General features: G+C 40.7%; 2 protein-coding genes across 7 annotated transcripts in view; one reads left to right on the top strand and one right to left on the bottom strand.

The window, feature by feature from the left end:
• On the bottom strand, nt 1–17,207 carry slc52a2 (solute carrier family 52 member 2). 4 transcript variants are annotated; one of them, XM_031586361.2, is made up of 5 exons: nt 17,115–17,207; nt 3,745–3,882; nt 2,613–3,483; nt 2,268–2,391; nt 1–1,794 (listed from the first exon to the last, which is right to left on the bottom strand). In XM_031586361.2, the coding sequence occupies exons 2-5, from the start codon at nt 3,872–3,874 to the stop codon at nt 1,585–1,587; spliced, it is 1,335 nt and encodes a 444-aa protein (XP_031442221.1). In that variant the 5' UTR covers nt 3,875–3,882; nt 17,115–17,207; the 3' UTR covers nt 1–1,584. The 4 variants fall into 4 exon arrangements, with proteins under 4 accessions (XP_031442221.1, XP_012673709.2, XP_012673708.1 ...); XM_012818255.2 differs by lacking the exon at nt 17,115–17,207 and adding an exon at nt 12,282–12,473; XM_012818254.2 differs by lacking the exons at nt 1–1,794; nt 2,268–2,391; nt 2,613–3,483; nt 3,745–3,882; nt 17,115–17,207 and adding exons at nt 7,378–10,473; nt 11,037–11,139; nt 12,282–12,473.
• The window catches only part of fbxl6 (F-box and leucine-rich repeat protein 6), a 15,345-nt gene continuing 11,390 nt past the window's right edge, over nt 14,502–18,456 (top strand). The window contains exons 1-7 of one of the 3 annotated variants that reach the window (XM_042710667.1): nt 14,502–14,606; nt 14,852–15,464; nt 15,690–15,848; nt 16,198–16,261; nt 16,510–16,641; nt 17,218–17,325; nt 17,902–18,015. In XM_042710667.1, the coding sequence (XP_042566601.1) occupies nt 14,875–15,464; nt 15,690–15,848; nt 16,198–16,261; nt 16,510–16,641; nt 17,218–17,325; nt 17,902–18,015 (1,167 nt within the window). In that variant the 5' untranslated portion in view covers nt 14,502–14,606; nt 14,852–14,874. Of the gene's footprint in view, nt 14,740–14,851; nt 15,465–15,689; nt 15,849–16,197; nt 16,262–16,509; nt 16,642–17,217; nt 17,326–17,901; nt 18,016–18,456 lie in introns of all 3 variants that reach the window. The other 2 variants (XM_031586362.2, XM_012818206.3) reach the window with 2 other exon arrangements.

Here is an 18,456-nt window from a genome sequence, read left to right on the forward strand (position 1 = left end):
TTACCTTTATCACAATTTATTTCAAAAGCAGTTAACAGTACAGTACAGTACAATACAGTACATAAAAGGCATACATTCATGGCATACCACATGAGTTACCAGGCCTGCGTAAATCCCCTTTAGAGAGGAACGAAAGAAAAACTATTATGAAAATGATTGAAAATATGAAAGAAAAAAGGAACACTGGATGAAGGAACAGGCTTATGGTCTCAGCACCAAGTTAAACACAACTGTAAAGTACGGCTCAGATAAAGTCATTAAACTCCTGAGACTGAATTGGCACAGGACTTAATCATATGTAGAAATTGTATCATTGCACACTGAAATACTAAATGTCCCTTGTTTTTACAAGAAACTACATATCAACAACACATTTACATACAAGATGAATAACAGAAGTCAGCACATTTGTTTAGATGTGCTTGCCGTTATGTGCTTTGTCTAGTGTACATTTAAATAACTAATCTGATGTCAATGGAATAGCCATACAAAGCAAAACATGAGCTCCAGTTCAACTCTTGGGTCCCTTTCAATACTAAGTCTAGTGCCAAGCGGGGTGGAGCTGGAGGGATATGCAATCAGGCACCACAATGGATCCTTCAGATTCAATTTTTGCCACTATAACTACAGTAAATCTGAGCATCTGATCGCACAAGAAGAAAACGTTTTGATTTGCAAATCCCTGAGCAACAATTTATCTTCTACAGGAATATCATTTCAGAATATATATCAGGACTCAAACCGCCCAGGAACCAAATTATCTAAATAATCTCACTGGCTTCACTTGAACAACAGAGTTTTCTTGGAACACATTCCATTCGGTCCATATTAATATACAATTACATTAGAAGATTGCTGTGAAACCACAACCAGCAGCCTCTACTTATTAACATATCAGTAGAAAGTAATATCCCCGCATACCTTTAATATTACATATCATTACTTATCATTACATCAATTGAAGATTATTCATAGTTGGACAATGAACGATGCACAAACAAAACTTCCCTGGTATAGGCATGGTCAAGATATTGTTCTATCTACAAGACGGTCCACTCCTGTATTCCTGCTGACATTGTTTTTATCTTAAAAAAATGTGTCTGTTTCTATATTAGAGGCTGCAAATACTTGCAAAGCTGATCTTGCCGTTTTAGAGGCTATTTGAGGCATTTCAGTTACTGCTAACAGGCCACAATTGTTCTATTATAACTGCCATAATGTCAAACCAACATAATTATAAATTACTTAATGAGAACTTACAAAACACATAACTCCCACTATGTTCCAGTTCACAGATATAACATTAGAATTTGCATTCAAGAAAATTTCATATGCATTAAAAGTGAGTAACCTTTTTCACCGCTGGAAATCCCATTTATCAAGTGAGGATAACCAGGTGGCCCTAAACAAACAAGCGACCTTACAGGATGAAGGCACTTTGCTAGGCTTATATAACTTGTGAAATAGCATTCCTGCACTACGGTGTCATTGTTCACATGTACATTATACTGCAGTTCACATCTTACCCCAGTACCTGTCTGGGACACAACTGCAACTCTCGTCTGAGAGACAGTCAGCAGATTCTCAGCTGCAGTTGTCTACACAGTCCTGGGCACTGGTAAAGACCCCATAGACATTGACTAACGGAAAGATGGAGAGCGCCCCGAGCAGGGAGCCAGCTTGGATGAACACGCCACACCACAGCAGAGCAGCATGTCCAGCTTCGTGAAGCAGCGTCCCGATCACAACCTTCAGGTAGGAAAACAGTCCAGTGAAAATGATCCACGAGATCACCTGTGTGGAGGAGACAGGAAGTGTGTACAGAGGGGGTAAACATACAGGTGCTGACAAAATCAATCTTCTTGGGGATGAGTAAAGATAATGAAATACATTTCAGACTTTTTCGTATCAATTTAAAATTGGTCTCCCATTCTCTGCTAACACTGACTGTCTGTCAGAAGAAAAGGTTTCTTTGGAGAGCAGAGAATTGTTTACAATAAAGCCTGCTTAGTGGACATTGCTGGTCAGGAGGTTCACTCTGTTCTTTCTTTGGGTCTGTTGTTCTTTTGACTAGATAATATTGGCATTTCTATATGTCTCACATTGTGCCCTCATCACTATCAACAGATATTTTTCTAACCCAAAAGGTAATTTTTTTATACAATGTATTTCAGTTCCTGTACAGACACAAGTAACTACCACAACAAACACATCTGCCTTTGGAGTGATAACAGTTTGCATTTCACACCTCTATGGGCCTCACTTACCACTAGGGAGCTGCCACCAGGACTGCCCAGAAGTGGTGGACAAGGGCTGAGGGCGGCCAGAGCCATTAGATAGGCGGCAAACACACCACCAGCAATGGCCATCACACCAAGTCCTACACCGGACCTGCAGCACCATGACAGTGGAAAAAGTTAGCTGGTGGTTAGGAGTTTTCTGGTAATCAATATATGGTACATGCAGTATTTGTATATGTATAATGTAAGTTCTAGAGCTTTGTTAATAGTAAAAGAAAATTGAATGTGAAGCAGTGAATGCCTAATTTGTTTCAAATGGAAAAAGCTTGAATAGCTACACAAATGTGAAAAAAGGGCTCCCCATAAACCAACCTCAGGAGAACAAACATGGCCACAAAGCAAGCCAGAGGGTTGGCGATGTTGCCAAGAACGACAGAAAGGTGAAAGGTCATAGTGCCATAGGGCAGGCAGGAGAAAGTCTGAACAGATGGCAGCACCCCATTTGTCAACGCATTGGAGAGGCCCAGCAGCACTAGCAAGTAGATGTTCCTTGATGTCCAGAACGTCACAGATTCTGGGGGCAGCTCTAGCTTTGCCAGCTCCACCTCCTCCTCGGACACAACCACCCCTCCATTCTGCAGCGGCTGCGTCTCCTTCCCCTCAAGCACCACCTGCATCTGCGGTTCAGGGGTTACGACCTCCTGCTGTCCCTCCGTATCTCCTGATATCCTCTTGCTCAGCGCTACAAAACTGAGGCCCGACACAGCCAGCATGACGAACAGGAACCAGAAAAAGTTCTGGGCCGGGAAGTTCTCCTTCAAGTGGTGCGGGTGAACTGTGCCATTGACCTCAGTGCACTCGAGCTTCCCCACGCCCTGGCCTAGCGCCACCACGCAAGGGAACAGTGCGCTCAGGCCCTGGCCGATAAAGAAGGTGCGGATGTACTGGGGCGGGTAGCGGAACATGAAGGGCAGGAATGAGACGTTGGAGGTGCAGCAGACGAAGGCCAGGATGAAGCTGAGCAGCAGAAAGGCCAGCGAGTGCTTCCCCCCGGCCACCTCGGTCTCATAGTCCCAGAGCAGAGCCAGGAGAACCGCTGCCACCACCGCCAGGGCCTGGATGATGTGGATTAGCAGCCGCTCGTTCAGACGACCAGGTGCAAAGTGATGTGTGAGCGTCACCACCACAGGACCCAGGTTTCCAAAGGCTATCAGCACCGAGAGGTAGGCAGGGAGACTCCAACCTGATGAGGTGAAATGATTTCAAAAAGTTAAAGTTAAATTAAAGTGCATAATAGTCCTTTCATTAATATTTTTAATGCCTGTAAGGTTAATGGACAATCGACAAATGATGAACAATGTACGGATGACTGAAAGGTTAAACTGACTAACTGAAAGGTTAAACCTCTCAGTAGCTAACCATATTGTGTGCTGCAAATAACTCTACCTAAATGCATTTGTTTAAGCAGCCCGTAACGGTTACAAGAAATTGGAAAATAATGTACCTTCTGGCAAGACGTTCACTATGACTGGCAGCTCCACCCAAAGGGAGTTGACTGAAACCCAGGAGCCCATTCCAAACATGGCCACCAGGGTGTGCGTGACCACTGCATGGTTCCACCATGTGTCTGCCATTTAGACTCCTGTTGAGACAGAAATGGGCAAATCGATTTAAAATAGGTACAAATAGGTAGTAGGTGAGACCCTACTAAGCCCAATTTACTGATTTGAGCTGGTCTTGGACAATTATTTCCCCAGGTCACACAAATGATAAACATCCATTTTGTGTATTGTTCCATCATTGTCTATGAAAGTGTAGGTCCTTATATTAGCTCTATATCTAAAAATGTAATACAAGTGGAGGATTACTTATAACTTCTAATCATCTACTCTAATACTTACTGCAAAGGCAGTTGAGTTAGCTGTCCTTGATTTGTCACAATCTTCAAAATTGTAATATTCACTTTGCAGATATTTTTACATCATTTTCTGGGTGATGTAATGCTGTTAAACACTACTCTGAACCATACGGCTATTGATGTTACATGTAGCAGTTTTGGTTTCATATTTATGGTGAGGTGATTTCCTCTATTGTAGAAAAACCTGTGAAGAGTTTGGTGGTACAATTATTTCACAGAGGACAAGTTTCAGAGCTTAGAGAATTCATTGTTAAGGCTATCAGTACTATAATAAGACCTTATTGCCTGGTAAATTGAAATTGTGGTGCTTCCAGTTTAGCCGTTTGCCACGCGGTGGCCTTTGACTGTGTATGAAGTTGCTATTTCAGAGGTGGAGAAATTTGAGGAAGTCATGAATAAGGCAGTTAGGAAATGGCTTTGGGGTGCCACGTTGTCTAGGTACTGTAGCTTTGTATGGAAAAGGAATTTGGAGTTACCAATGACCAGCCAGAGAAAGGGCCTCCTAAGGGTTAAAGGTATTGTCCGAGGCTGCTGAAAAAGCAAGCCAGTGGTTGTGGCTGAGGCGCTCGCAGACTACTTAGGGTCGTGAATTGACCTGAGCTAACACGGATATGTGAAATCTTGTAGAGGTCTATCGTGAGGTGCATCTGTTGATTTCTCTGGTAATGGCATGTGTCCTAACTAGGGATGGGTATCGTTTGGTTTTTATCCGATACCGGTACATAACCGATACTTTTAAAACGATACCGGTGCCTAAACCGATACTTTTATAAAAAAATTAAATAAATAAATAAAAAAAATTACGATTGACGACATTTAAGAAAGGCTTTTTTTTATTGCCAAATATATGAACTGTTTAAAGTAGATTATATATATAAATAAATACAAAACACTTTTTAACTTAAATAATATATGAACTGTTAACAAAAGTTTAGACTATACTTAAATAAATACAAATAAATACAAAACACACACACACACACTCTGTACACACACTACAGCTTCAATACTTCAGCAATTCTTTTGTAGAAATATCAGCATATTTGACTTCTCCGGCAAAATGCAACACCTTTCCTGACTAATCGCATGACCTGCACAGGAGAAAACCCTCTCCGATGCTGTCGATGAGGCCTGTACACACAGATATGTATCTGAAAGTACACAATTAGGGATGGGTATCGTTTGGGTTTTTTCCGATACTGGTGCTAAACCGATACTTTTAAAAAGATACCGGTGCCTGAACCGCTACTTTTTTTTTTTAAAGCACAAAGCGACGATTGACGACATTAAAGAAAGGCTTTTTTTATTGCCAAGGCAATTTTTTTTCTTCAAATTGAACAATATATGAACTGTTTAAAGTATATTATAAATATAAATACATACAAAACACTTGGCTTCCAACTACAGCTTCAAACTTTTTAACTTCAAACTATGAACATTATATTAACTGTAAACAACAGTTTATAGTATACTTAAATAAATATAAATAAATACAAAAAACAGCTTCAAACTTCTTTTGCAAAAATATGAGCATATTGGCCTTGTTTGCATTTATTTCATGAAATTTCACCATTTTATGATTTGTTTATACCTATCTTTTCTATCTTGTTTATAGTTACTCTTGTTACTTGAACACACTGAGTACTAGAAAATGTGTACTGCTCCTTTAAGAGACTACCGTAGGTTAGCTGTCATCTCCGTATATTTTTCAGTCTTCGGTTGCTGATCTGCCGTTGACTCTTGCCTTCTCTCCCCTCTTTTCACGCAATTATTTTGTTGCATTTGCTGCACGTCGCGATGTTTGAATCTTTTTGTGCGAAATACAGCCACACTTTTGACCGTTTAGCTTTCGGTATTTTCTCTGTTAAAAGGTTGATGGCTAGTTTTGTTTGTGCTTGCCTGCTCTTCACTGTCATATCAGCACCGGTTCCAATACAACCGGTACCTACCCGGACCGAAATGCAACGCAGATTTCGGTGCTTCATTTCGGCATTTATCAGATAAGACTGTTGCTATGAAAACACCAATGAGCGTGAGCGACACAGGACAAAGTTTACATTGGGAGCTGGGGCACCGAAATGAAGCACCGAAATCTGCGTTGCATTTCGGTCCGGGTAGGTACCGTTTGTATTGGAACCGGTTCCATATTGGTACCGGTTCTCGGTACCCAACCCTAACCCATCATGTGTATGGAGGGGGGTGGGTCTGGGACACCAGACACCACTGCTGAGGCTTCTGGAGGTGTCACAGGCCTAATTAAACGAAACACTGATGAGGGAAGGCAATTGAAAACCCCACTGAAATGCTGGCAATGACAGCTTTGTTGTTGTATCCTGCTGTTCAGGTGTGTTTAGCAAATGTGGGCTACAGACAGTGCATGTTGTACTGTGAAGGAGAGCCTTACCGATCCTGGGTACAACATGCAGCACCTGTTGCAGCTGGTGCCATCAAGTTATGCATTGTTGTATCCTCTGCTCAGGATCTATGGTTGGGCAGTTTTGTTGTTCAAGTTAGGTTCTTGGGTATGAGTACTTGCATGTGACAGTGAAAGGATTGACTGCTGTGGGAAGTCCCTAACCAATACCACAAGCAATTTAACATCTTTTCCTTTGTATAAAACATTTGATTGGTTCAGGCCTTGCCTTGACTGACCTACATGTAGGCTTCATCTTTGGACTAATAAGTCACATGCCTGTATTAAGCATTGTCTTCATGGACTGGTGTTAGGAATGTGATCCCTTTATACTGCTCTTCTGATTCCAGTCTTCATTTATAACAGCTTTGGTGAAATTGCACAATTAACTCAAATTCAAATTAAAGCTTTCATTTAAATGGTGTTCTTTAACGCAATTACGAAAAATGAGTCTGTTTGTTTTACATGAGTACTACTAAACACAAAAAATCACTTTTCCCAAGAATGAAAAGCATGATAGTGTGTGACAGAAAGGAGGTAGCAGCCTGTATGACAATGTTAGTGTGTGACAGCAGCCTGTTTGCTGTACAGATGAAGGACTTATGTCAGAAACCTTGTGTGCAGGATGAAAGTAATTTCAATCTTCTCTTAACCCATCTCTGTACATAGCCATCACTCCCTGGATTTTCCTTTTTATGTATGTAAAAGCAGGATGCAGAGTATGTGTAAATGTATGACCTGATATAATGGTATGCAAATATTTCAAGTTTAAGTATTTATAAAGGATAGAAAACAGGATATGAAAATCCTTTTAAATTTTTTATTGATAGTTTATCCCAACTTGTAGAAAAATATACTGGAAACATGTGGTAAACACATAATAAGACATAGTCCTAAACAAGTTTCAAGTTAGAAACTAGAAAGAAGCTTAACAGACATGATATTTGAAAGTAACACATGGACATGGACCTCCAACTTTTCCACAAGCAGTGCTTTACAATGAGGTAATAGACCAAAGCTCAGACACTAGACAGCAGCAACTGTTAACAAGGAGTACACGTTACACTGGTTACAAATTCAATGTAAAAAATATGTATATGAACAGAAAAAAACGGAATTTTGCAAAGTCTAAACCAACGTGTGGGCTCTGGACATAAGGTCTTTTCTAGTTCTTGCTATAGTGTCATCTTGCTAGTTGAACAAGTCAACTAACATTTGCTAAGTAAAAGAAGAAAAGGGGCCTGGAAATTCGCTCTGAAAGTCGTTCATCTCCCTATAATTTTGGTAAGGTGCGACTCCTATTCGTCCTAAGTTTATGTTCCGGTCGTCATTGTCCAGCGCATCTGCTTCGGTGTCTGCAATAGCTCGGCCTGAACCAAACTCCATGTCTTCTGCTTCTTCACTGTCCACCTCAATGTCTTCTTCTGGACTACTGTAGCCCATTTCATTTGGCAGCACGATTTTCAACTTGGCCACCATATCAGTGAGGGAGAAGCCAACATGAGCAAGGTTAGGGTTTCGCGACCCAAGGATTACTTTCTGGTATCCTAACTCACACCGGATGGCCTCGCGTTTCTGTGCATGAGTAGTTCCTTCTAGACGCGCCAAAAGCCTATCTACATCTTGCTTTGTTTGACAAGGTCCCCCGTTTTTCTCTATGGATATTAGTATGGTTTCTCGAGTGGCCTCTGCCACTGGGTCATTAAGTATGGGTAAAGCTTCACTTTGCTCCATTCCAAATGACATCATCGGCGGCTTCTTTTTGAGTTTCTCTTTGGGAAAATGCTTATTAGACCCTGTTTTTGACTGATGCCTTCCAGGGAGAGAGAAACGATTTTTCTGTGCCAAAGGCATCCCTCTGGAAGAGTTGGATGGTGGTGCAAGGTCAGGTCTTTGACTCTTGTAGGGGAAGGCCTGACCAAAGGGGTATTCTCCCATTAAGTGGGAGAAAGTGCAGTGCTTTAACTGATTTGACACCTCGGCAGAGGGCTCTTGGCAATAGACCCCTCCAGGAAGGAAGTCCTTTAGGTTCTCCTCCATAACAGCAGCAATGACTTTCATGACTTTTTCCAGACAAGTTCTGATCAGTATGCCATACTGATTCTCTGCATTGGTGTTGCAGAATGTGAAGACCTTGCTGAAGGTTCCTTCCTGCAGAGGGACCTGCAGGAAAACATTTGTAGCAAGCTCGGGCTCCATGAGAGTTGTGGCATCTTTCGACCACTGTAGGACCTTCTGGTAAAGGCAGTAGATGTATCTGCTATACAAAGCATACTGTGCCTTGCTCTTGAGAAGCTGCCAGTACGGACCAAGAACCTTGCAGTACACAACAGCCAAGACACACGTCAAGGCTTGAATTGCATCGTCATTGGCATCATCATTGATGCTGTCCAATATTATGTTGGGCTCATCGTTCAACACTTGTAGGTCAGAAAGGAAAAGAACAACATCTGTCCGGTGGTGGAGAAGAGCGGCAGCTGCTTCAAAGTAGTTGTTGAACCGATTGGACACATTCACTGGGAGTTTGGATGGATTCTTTCTTTCAATACAGAAGGCCAGCCAGTGCCTCCTGCAGTTGTTCTTTGTATTTTCATGAGGGCTCAAAATATCTGATGCCATGCGGATATAACGGCATGTAGCACTTTCATCAAAATTCACAAAATGACTAAAGGTGGGATTGTTGTCCCTCCCTAGTTTCTCCCCAGTTGTGTTCAAAATCTCTCGTTCAAAGGACATTATTTGTTGCTCAACCGCATCATAAATGTCCAAAAGGTAATGTGTGTTGTAATGTAGAAAATCTAATGGTGACACTAGGGAGTGTGTTTCACTGAGCGCCTCAATCTGCTCTGTCATATACATCATGCCGTCATCCTCTGCAAGCATTAGTGTGTACTGATTCTTCAGAAGATCCAAGGACACCTGCTTAGACACTTCAGTTTTTCCTCCGTACACATTTGACAGTTTCTGAACAGAGATTATGGAGACATCAAGCAGAGTGAGAGACTCTCCATCTGTGATGTTAGAGTTTCCCCTAGATCCTGCAGGAACTGGTCCCCTTTCTTGCTGATCATTATACCCATCTGAATCACATTCCTCTTTCACAGTCACAAGCTTATGTCGCTTTCCTGTCTCAGACTTAACTATTGTATAATTTGGCTGCTTCTGTGATATCGGCGTCGGCTCTGACTCCTCCTTAAGAAGCCGAGGTCTCCCTGGACCCCTCTTCTTAGGTTTCTTCTTTGAAAAGCCCTTTCGAGGTTTGTCCAGTTCAGCATCGTTAAGATCAAAAGGAGATTGAAGGAACTGATCCATAAGACCATTTGACCTGTACCTAGTCCTTTGATAATTCCGGTAGTGCGCCATGAACTTTTTAAGCTTTGCTTTGAGCAATCTGTTGGCCTTCTGAATTTTCCCATCACTACAGAACTGGGGATCAAAGTTTCTGAGCCATGACACTAAAACAATGAGGTCAATTTTTTCCCGCAATACAAAGTTACTCAACTCTAACATCAGACCGTTAGTGATTTCAGTGTACTGGGCACGTTCAGAAAAGTCAGACATTTCCAGCAAATCGGTTCTCCCAATACCAATGCTATCACATATGGGACCAACAAACTCAAAGTTGACATCTGATTCAAGAAAGTTCTTTCGTGCTTCACCAGTTAAGCTTAAAGTTGTCTCAGTGTTTCTCTCAATCAGACACTGGAAATCTGCAGACTGGAACATAGGGAAAATCTTCTGTAGCCATTTCAGGACTAACCCCCAGGGGACCTCGTTGTCCTCTCGCAACAGCCCGATTTGAACCAACAGCTGATTTTTGCATGGCTTCTCATCCAAAAGCAGTCCTTCGCCAGTCTGAGATCCCAGGAAGTCACCAACAAGTTTATCATATGTGTCATCCCCTGGAAAACACATGATTTAATAAAAAAAAAAAATTTAAAAAAAAACAGTGTTGAATTCAAACACATCTAAAGTAAACCATTATGTATTATACTCCGGAAATGAGGAGTAAAGAAACATTCCAGTGTCTTCTCACTACGTTATGCTTCCTCAAGTGTATTCATGATGACAACATCAAAGAGCACATTACATTCTAAGTAAACTGCCAATCTTCATATGGAATAACATAACAGCATAGTTGTTAGGTAACTATAGTAAATAAAAAATTAGCACTATTAATGTTATAAGTATTATGAAAAGAGACAGCAAAAATATTCTAGGGGGAGATTTCCACAAAAACACAATTCAGTATGTCTAGCTGCATAGAAATAGTGTTTACTGAGGCGCTAGACACTTCTTTTGCTAAATAGCTATATATTACTTCATGTTCACTTTGATGTTGGATACATGGGGGGGGGGGGGATGTCTGATAAACATTTCTAAAGCCTTTCTAATGCTCATAGATCCACTTTCACAGAAGGTAAACCAAAGTGTACTACCTATTCAAGGTGAAATAAATACTCACTCAATTCATTAGCAATACTGAGAAGGCTTGGGCCAGAATCTTGCTCCGTCTCCATGACTGAGGGTCCAGATGAATTTGCTTGGGGAGGACGTATTTAAAACATCTGGGGGAGCACGGGCTTCCAAATAAAGGCCAGATAAATGGTTTAGTTTTTGTTGTCACAAAATAACAGGATTCCTTAGTTAACAGGCACTGTACAAACTAGCGAGACAACTCTTGAAGATAAAGGCGCAGTATGTGGTTCTCTTCTTGTAGCCTATTTCAACAATGTGATTCTACACACACTCCCCCCACCCCCCTCTGCGGGTTGAAACAAATGCTTTGTTTTACACTCAAAAGCGTTGTGCTTTTGACGACAAAAACGTACTAGTATAACTTACTCAAACATGATTACATGATATATTTATATTATCATACAAACTTTTCCGACATCAATTGGATATTACCAAGGCAGGTACAACAGTACATTGTGCAAAAGGTCTATGTAAAACTGGGCTAAAGGTTAGATTGAGGTAGCTCCGTCTACCGTCGGTTTCATTAGCGTTACTCACATTTCCGTTGCTAAATCATTTCAAATGGGTCAAATGGAGGTTAGATAGCCAAGATTGGTCAAAATAAGTTATGCATTCAACATTCTTAAAATAACTTCGGATGTAAAATACAGTGATGCATTCATATTAGCAGCTATAACTTGTAGCCGTTTCACCCTCGAGACTGAGTATACACTTACATCCGGTTAGATACTCATAATTCAAATTATCTGACAAATTCCGTGATACAGTGACACTTATTTAGACTAATGTGCAAGGTAAGAGAGACACATTAGCCAGCTAGCAAGCTACCTACCCAGGGCAGCTAACACAAGTTACATCATGGCGATTGCCCTTGCCTTCTAACGCGCGAAAAGCACACTGTGCTTGCATGAAGTCAGGGTGGGTAGCGAACAACCTGGTTCGTCCAAATTGTTTTCAAGCTTACAAAATAACAATTCAGGTTGTCCTTAATGAGTTTACGGGTTTAGCGTTCACCTAGAATACGTCTAGACAAAACCATTTAAAAGAATGGTGGCTTACATTAGATGGATCTTTGAAGCATGCTATTCTAGCTTGTTTGGTAACGTTAACGTTACATAGGGAGGCAGTTCTGTAACTTAATGTTTTCTTCAGGTTTTCACACATTCTGTTTAAAAATAGCATTGCCTTCGAGTCTTTAAATCCAACAAAGTGAAGTTAAATCACTGCTTACCGTTAGTACAATTATAAGTTATCTGAGTAGGAACAACCAGGATAACTTAACGTAATGTCCAGAGGTTAACGTATTATCAACAAACTTCCACTTGTATCACCCCAGATAATCTTCCGGCGAATACATAGTAAGTTATCTTCTTAACCAAATGTACTTCTCTCCTACAGCTCTCCGTTGAGTAATTGCGGGAGCAGTTCCTGTCGGTAGGAAAACTGTATGATCAGGGAAAGTGTATTAAAACCGGATGTCGTCACTTTAAGCCGGTCTCTGGTTGGATAAAGCTTTTCAGCAGAAATGGACAAGGACCTTTACTTTTTAGTTGAGAAGTTGTGTTGATCGCCTGGCATGCAAACGATCGGTTTTCTTTAAATTATTATTATTTTTGTGAAGTTATACGGCTTATGTGAATAAAGCTATCTACACAACTTTTTATATGTCTACATTGACTCGTTTAGTTGTTCATGTGGTACACGTAGGTCTTAACTGAAGCTAACGCTTAGACCAACAATCCATTGGAACACATAGTAGCTAGCTAGCCTCGCTGCTAATAAGTCTAACGTTAGCATGCTAATATGAATAGACCCATTATAGTCAGGTGGCTTAATGCTCAATTGACTTGTTAACCGAACTTTTACGAAGTCATACAACTAAACACACAAGTGACTTGTTAACCGAACTTTTACGAAGCTATATGACCAAACACAAAGCTAGCACTGTTAATTCCGCTATAGCTAGCCAGGTCAATTAGCTCGCCTAAGATACTGCAATTTAAGCTAACCAATTACCTCATTTCCCCCAAAACCCATCGATTACATGTGTTTGTGATGTGTAACATATATCCTTAATCAGTCATTCAAGTTATTAACGTTTATTTACCGCTAGCGATTACACGACACAAGGGTAATTCAATCGCTATTAATGTTGAACTTGAACTTCAACAACGTCACACAATATTAAAAGTCAGGCATCGGCATGGTTCCTACAGAATAAATCAAAGGTCCTTGTCCATTTCTGCTGAAAAGCTTTATCCAACCAGAGACCGGCTTAAAGTGACGACATCCGGTTTTAATACACTTTCCCTGATCATACAGTTTTCCTACCGACAGTTCCCACTAAACGCGCTTTGGCAGGACATTGAGTAAGTTCTCTGCAAGGCATGATGGGATTTTCGCAATATCAACAAATAGAAAAGCCCGGCCAGCCATTTTCAACATCACCAGTTGAGGGCAGTAATGACAACCCGTGCTGAGGCATTGTATACAAATCTGCTCAAGAAGAAATGTCTCGTTGAAGATGGCAGCAATAATGTCGACATGATCAAAATCTGTCGCATTATTAAATAAAAGCATGTAAATCTGCCACGCGTGAGATGTGTGTATGCTTCAATTATGTAGTCAAACCACCTGGATTGTCCAACAGACAATTGATTGTGTGACTAAATTGCTTTCTATGACTTGATACCAACTAGTGGGTCAGTACTGTACAATTTTAAGTTTTTCGCGCGAATGTCCTTATTCACGCTGTGGGCATATCACATATACACCATTTCAGTTTTATAATACAGTACCACACCTAAAATATGATACAAAAGAATGAACAAAATCAATCGACGCAATTGTGAAAAATCTTAGTTGAAAAGTCTGACCAAGTCTAAAGGCCAAGGCCCATAGACACCGACATTTTGCTCCTTATCTCGATGTTAAACCTTAATAAATACACCACTGCACTTTTATAATACACTACCACGCCTGAAATATCAATACACAACACAATCATCGCATTTTTGAGAAATCTTCGTTTAAAACTCTGCCCCGATTTCATAGACGGTGACATTTTGCGTCCTCTCTTGAGGGGAAAGCACAATACAAAGGCCTGTCTTCCTATAAACTTTAATAACAAATAATATTCGAATATTCTTCTTGCCCAGGACCAGTCCTGTGTGAAGTCGAGTCTTTATTTTAATAATTGCTGTCAATATGAAACTGTGCTTGGTGTGTTTAATGCAGAGGCCTACATCTAATGTAATTACTTCCTTTAGTAGTCTAAGCCTTAGACTCTAAGCAATATCAGTGGGATAAATCTTCATTCAAGAATATTAAAAAATACACATTGTCTTGCCTTTTACAGTATACGACGTTTTCCAAACATGGACTCCATTGACGCTATTCTAAACATCTGAAGAAGTGATTTGCACGAGTAGACTATTATTTTGACAGCAAAAGTCGGCTTCCGGGAGACTTAATTATGTTGTTGGGTTGTTGTCTCCCATTTCCCATTACACCAACAAGGACCAGACGGTCTACAATCTATTGTAGACTTCATTTAGTAAGTCAGTTGTTGTCAATTAATTCATTTAAATCAAGCTGTCTAATTGCTTACGCCAAGATATTTTAGAAGTGGATAGAAGTGAAGATGCAGCCAACATCCGATGATGATCCTCAATTGAAAATATAGCTAGGTGTTTAATTGATGTTTATTGGCCGCCGTCAGTTAAATGTACACTGCCAAATGCAAATTGTATTGCATGTGTTGCTTGCTATGAAAGTTCACGTTGTGCATTTTCTCGACAGAACCAAACGGAGGATAGGCAAGCATGGAAGGAGCCGGAACGCTGCCGGAGGTGGAATCCACTTCAAGAAACTTACCTGTAGAGACCGATGTTATCGCAAATGACCAGTCAACCAGTGAGGCGGCATCCAGAGGAACACTCAATAGATCAAACAACCGGAGCGCCCTCAAGAGAAAAAGGGGCTCCTCCACGGACTCAAAATCCAAGCCCAAAGTCAAGAGGAAAAAGTCCAAAACTACTCGGACGCCCAGACCTAACTACACAATTGAGGAGGGAGAGGACATGCTCCTGATCATATCCAATGTTAATCAAAGCGACAGCGTATGGCGGCCCAAGCGGAAGGGCCGCAAAAAGAACATTAAGAAACTGCCCAAGAAAAAAGGCCAAGGGAAAATCACCGAAACCAGGAAGACAAAAAAACATGTCAGAACGACTGTCATAGTGGATACTCAAGCACAGGGCAGTGACCCTGATCATCAGGTTGAACCTCGGGTAAATGTCTCCCTCTCAGGTGATGACACTGACCGGTGGGGTCAGAGACTTCCAGTTGAGGTGCTGGTTAATATATTTCAGTACGTGGTTCATCGAGATGGGGCAGTGCCATTCCTGTGCAGGTGTGTTTTGATTCAATTAAATTGTTTACATTTTATGTTTTGTTGTATTAAAAAAGGATCACATTTTTTAAGATGAAGGCAGAAATAGTGATATCAGGTATTTCCTTGCATGCATGCACACTTTCATGGATGAACACCTTTCATGTAACAGGTAACATTTAGGGGAATGGGATTCTGATATCAGCTCTTTGTGATTTATCCCTGTTATACTGTGTGATTTTGAAGGGTGTCTAGGGTATGTCGGTTGTGGAATGATGCTGCATCCAGCCCTAACCTGTGGCGAAGTGTTACCATGGGATTTTGCTGGATAGAACCTGGCAAGAGTCAGCTCCCCAAAACAGAGATGAGGATCAAGAACACTGTGAACTGGATGGCACAGAACAGGTCAGATCTTTAGGAATGGATTGTGGTTCCTGTCGTCTTGTCAGTTTATCTTCACCAGAGATGAATTTCTGTAGTATGTTGTTTGTCAGCTTTATCATAGTTTCTTGTCGAGTTAAGCCTATTGAAATTCACCAGTAGTGCGATACAGCTTTGTGCTGCTTAGCTTAATTCTTACGTTGTTTTGAAGGTATTACCGAGGTAGGTAACAGAATTTAACTCCCGAATCTTCCAAGTTCTTTCTTTCTTTTTAGTAGAATTCTTCTGCATTATACATCTGTTCTGATATTGATGTTAAGCATTTTCATATTCATGCTTTGATTATGAAATGTGGCCCTCCATTCCCTTTTAGACTTTCTCAACTCAGGGAATTTTCACTTTGTCACTGGAAAAAGAATGTGGACTATGTTGTTCAGGTAAGGGACCAGATATGTGATTAGTCATAGACATATGATTGGTGCATACTATTCAATGTTTCTATCATCTGCGTCCCCTGCCTTCAGTGGCTAAGGTGTCTATATCTGTCAATAGTGGTCATATCACAAAAAAATGAAATTCACAGATGAACTTTGCCACATTTCTATCCATGTTTTCTGTTAATTTGTCATTAGTGGCCCTTTGACACTTGTTCTATTTGTTTATTGTACATTTTTATATTTTGCAGGCTCTGTCTGAATCCTGCCCTCAACTGAGCTCCCTCAAGCTGTCCCACTGTACAGGTGTGACTGACAAAGCCTTCCAGAGTCTGGGAAGCCACTGCAAGCAGCTGGAGTGCATAGATGTACAGAACACCGATGTAAGTTCTGCCAGAATCATTCACATACATTACAATGATAATTATATACGTACATGAATACGCCACAAAAAATCCATAGAGCAAACATACAACTACCTAACAGCATAGAATAGTGTAGTATAGGTTCTTAGAGTATCTACATAATATATAATAGAGTGCTGCCCATAGAGTGCTGTCCGTATATCATAGAGTGCTGCCCATAGAGTGCTGTCCGTATATCATAGAGTGCTGCCCATAGAGTGCTGTCCGTATATCATAGAGTGCTGCCCATAGAGTGCTGTCCGTAAGTCATGGTGTGCGGCCTATATATAATGGAGTGCTGCCCATACATTACAACAGCACTGACACAATAACGTGGAACACAACATATGTTGAGATCTGAAGCACAGATTGTGATGGGAATGATGTTTTGGTAGGTTATGTGGTGCATGCAAAAAAATTAATGTGAATCTGGGTTAATCCAGAAGTGTTACCTTTTCATGGGGACCTTTTTTCCTTCTCCTGCAGTACAGCCACGATGTGGGTAAAAGCGTGCAAGGAAAGTCTTAATTTGTACTTCTGTTGTTCCTTCTTTAGGTCCAGGGTGAAGGCCTTGTCACATTCCTGGAGACCTATGGCCATCAGATCCGGAAGATTTTCTTCAGCTATGGTTCAAAGAGCGAGAAATTGCTTACCGTCATATCAGTGAGCAGTTTACTTTTCTAGTTTTTGATTCACATGTAATATTTACTCAGTAGAGTCAGTGGTTTTCAGCCAGTAAAGTTGGCTGTTTTGTTCTAAACGTCGTGCAAAGGTGAGCTTAGTTCTGAAGCAGGGGGACATTCAATCTGAAAACAGTCTGCAGAGTTTTGTTCATGATTTCTGGGTTAAACAACAGGCTGTGTGTGTTACCCAATCAGCAGCAACGTGCCAAGTCGTATTAAAAAAGCAGTGCACACAGTGGATTTAACTAAAGTCTTTTACAAATGCAATACAAGAATACAAAGTTGAAAAACATTTTCAATACGTATTTAAACTGATCTCATCAGAGCATACAACGCGTAATGGATGGCTGCTCTTGCAAATATGGTTGAGGAGATTTGACGTGATTCTTTGATGTTTTCATTTCTGGATTTAAACAGTAAACTACATGTTAACTGCTTGATGATACTACATAAAATCCTCACTTATGGAGTTTGTGATGTCTTAATGTGAATAGCATCTGTAACACAGGTGATGTCATGGGAACTATTAGAAAGTCAAGTAATTTGTCATCCACAGAAAGGCTGCTGTCCTGAACTTCGCTCACTGGCAGTCAATACAAATCTCAACACTGGATTCTCTCAGCTTGCCATCTGTATTCCAGCTTTACAGATTGGCTGTCCCAAACTCCAGGTCCGTGTTTATTTTAGTTTTTATCTGTACTGTATCAGTTTCTTGTAAATTCTACAGGTAAATTAAATATGTAGCCAATTTCTTCTGGCCTTTTTTAGAAATGGTTTCAAATTTCTGCATGCTTGTCCAGTATCACTAGAGCCTAAATACTCAAATGTTTCTGTTTTCCCGATTTCAATAAACTCAGAACTACACACAGCTTATTGTCATATTGATGCATATTGGTTATTCTTTAGTCAGTGTGTTGAACATCTGCAGACAATCCTATATAGTATTTGCTTCCTCTGAGATTTGCTGCAACTTTAAATGGCATCAGTAGGTGGAGCTCTCTTACCTTAGTGTAATCTCCTAAGCCTAAGCATGACTACAGAGGTTTCCTCACATCTTGGATAATGATTGGCTATCGCTGGTTTCATGACACACATTTTGTATGTACTTGAT

This window comes from Clupea harengus, chromosome 19, assembly GCF_900700415.2.
Source record: "Clupea harengus chromosome 19, Ch_v2.0.2, whole genome shotgun sequence".
Lineage (NCBI taxonomy): Eukaryota > Metazoa > Chordata > Actinopteri > Clupeiformes > Clupeidae > Clupea > Clupea harengus.

Coding starts and splice junctions, on each gene's coding strand:
- slc52a2 (XM_012818254.2), bottom strand. CDS start 11,091: ATGGAGACGGAGCAAGATTCTGGCCCAAGCCTTCTCAGTATTGCTAAT. Junction 10,474..11,036: donor CAGTATTGCTAATGAATTGA/GTGAGTATTTAT, acceptor TGTGTTTTCCAG/GGGATGACACATATGATAAA.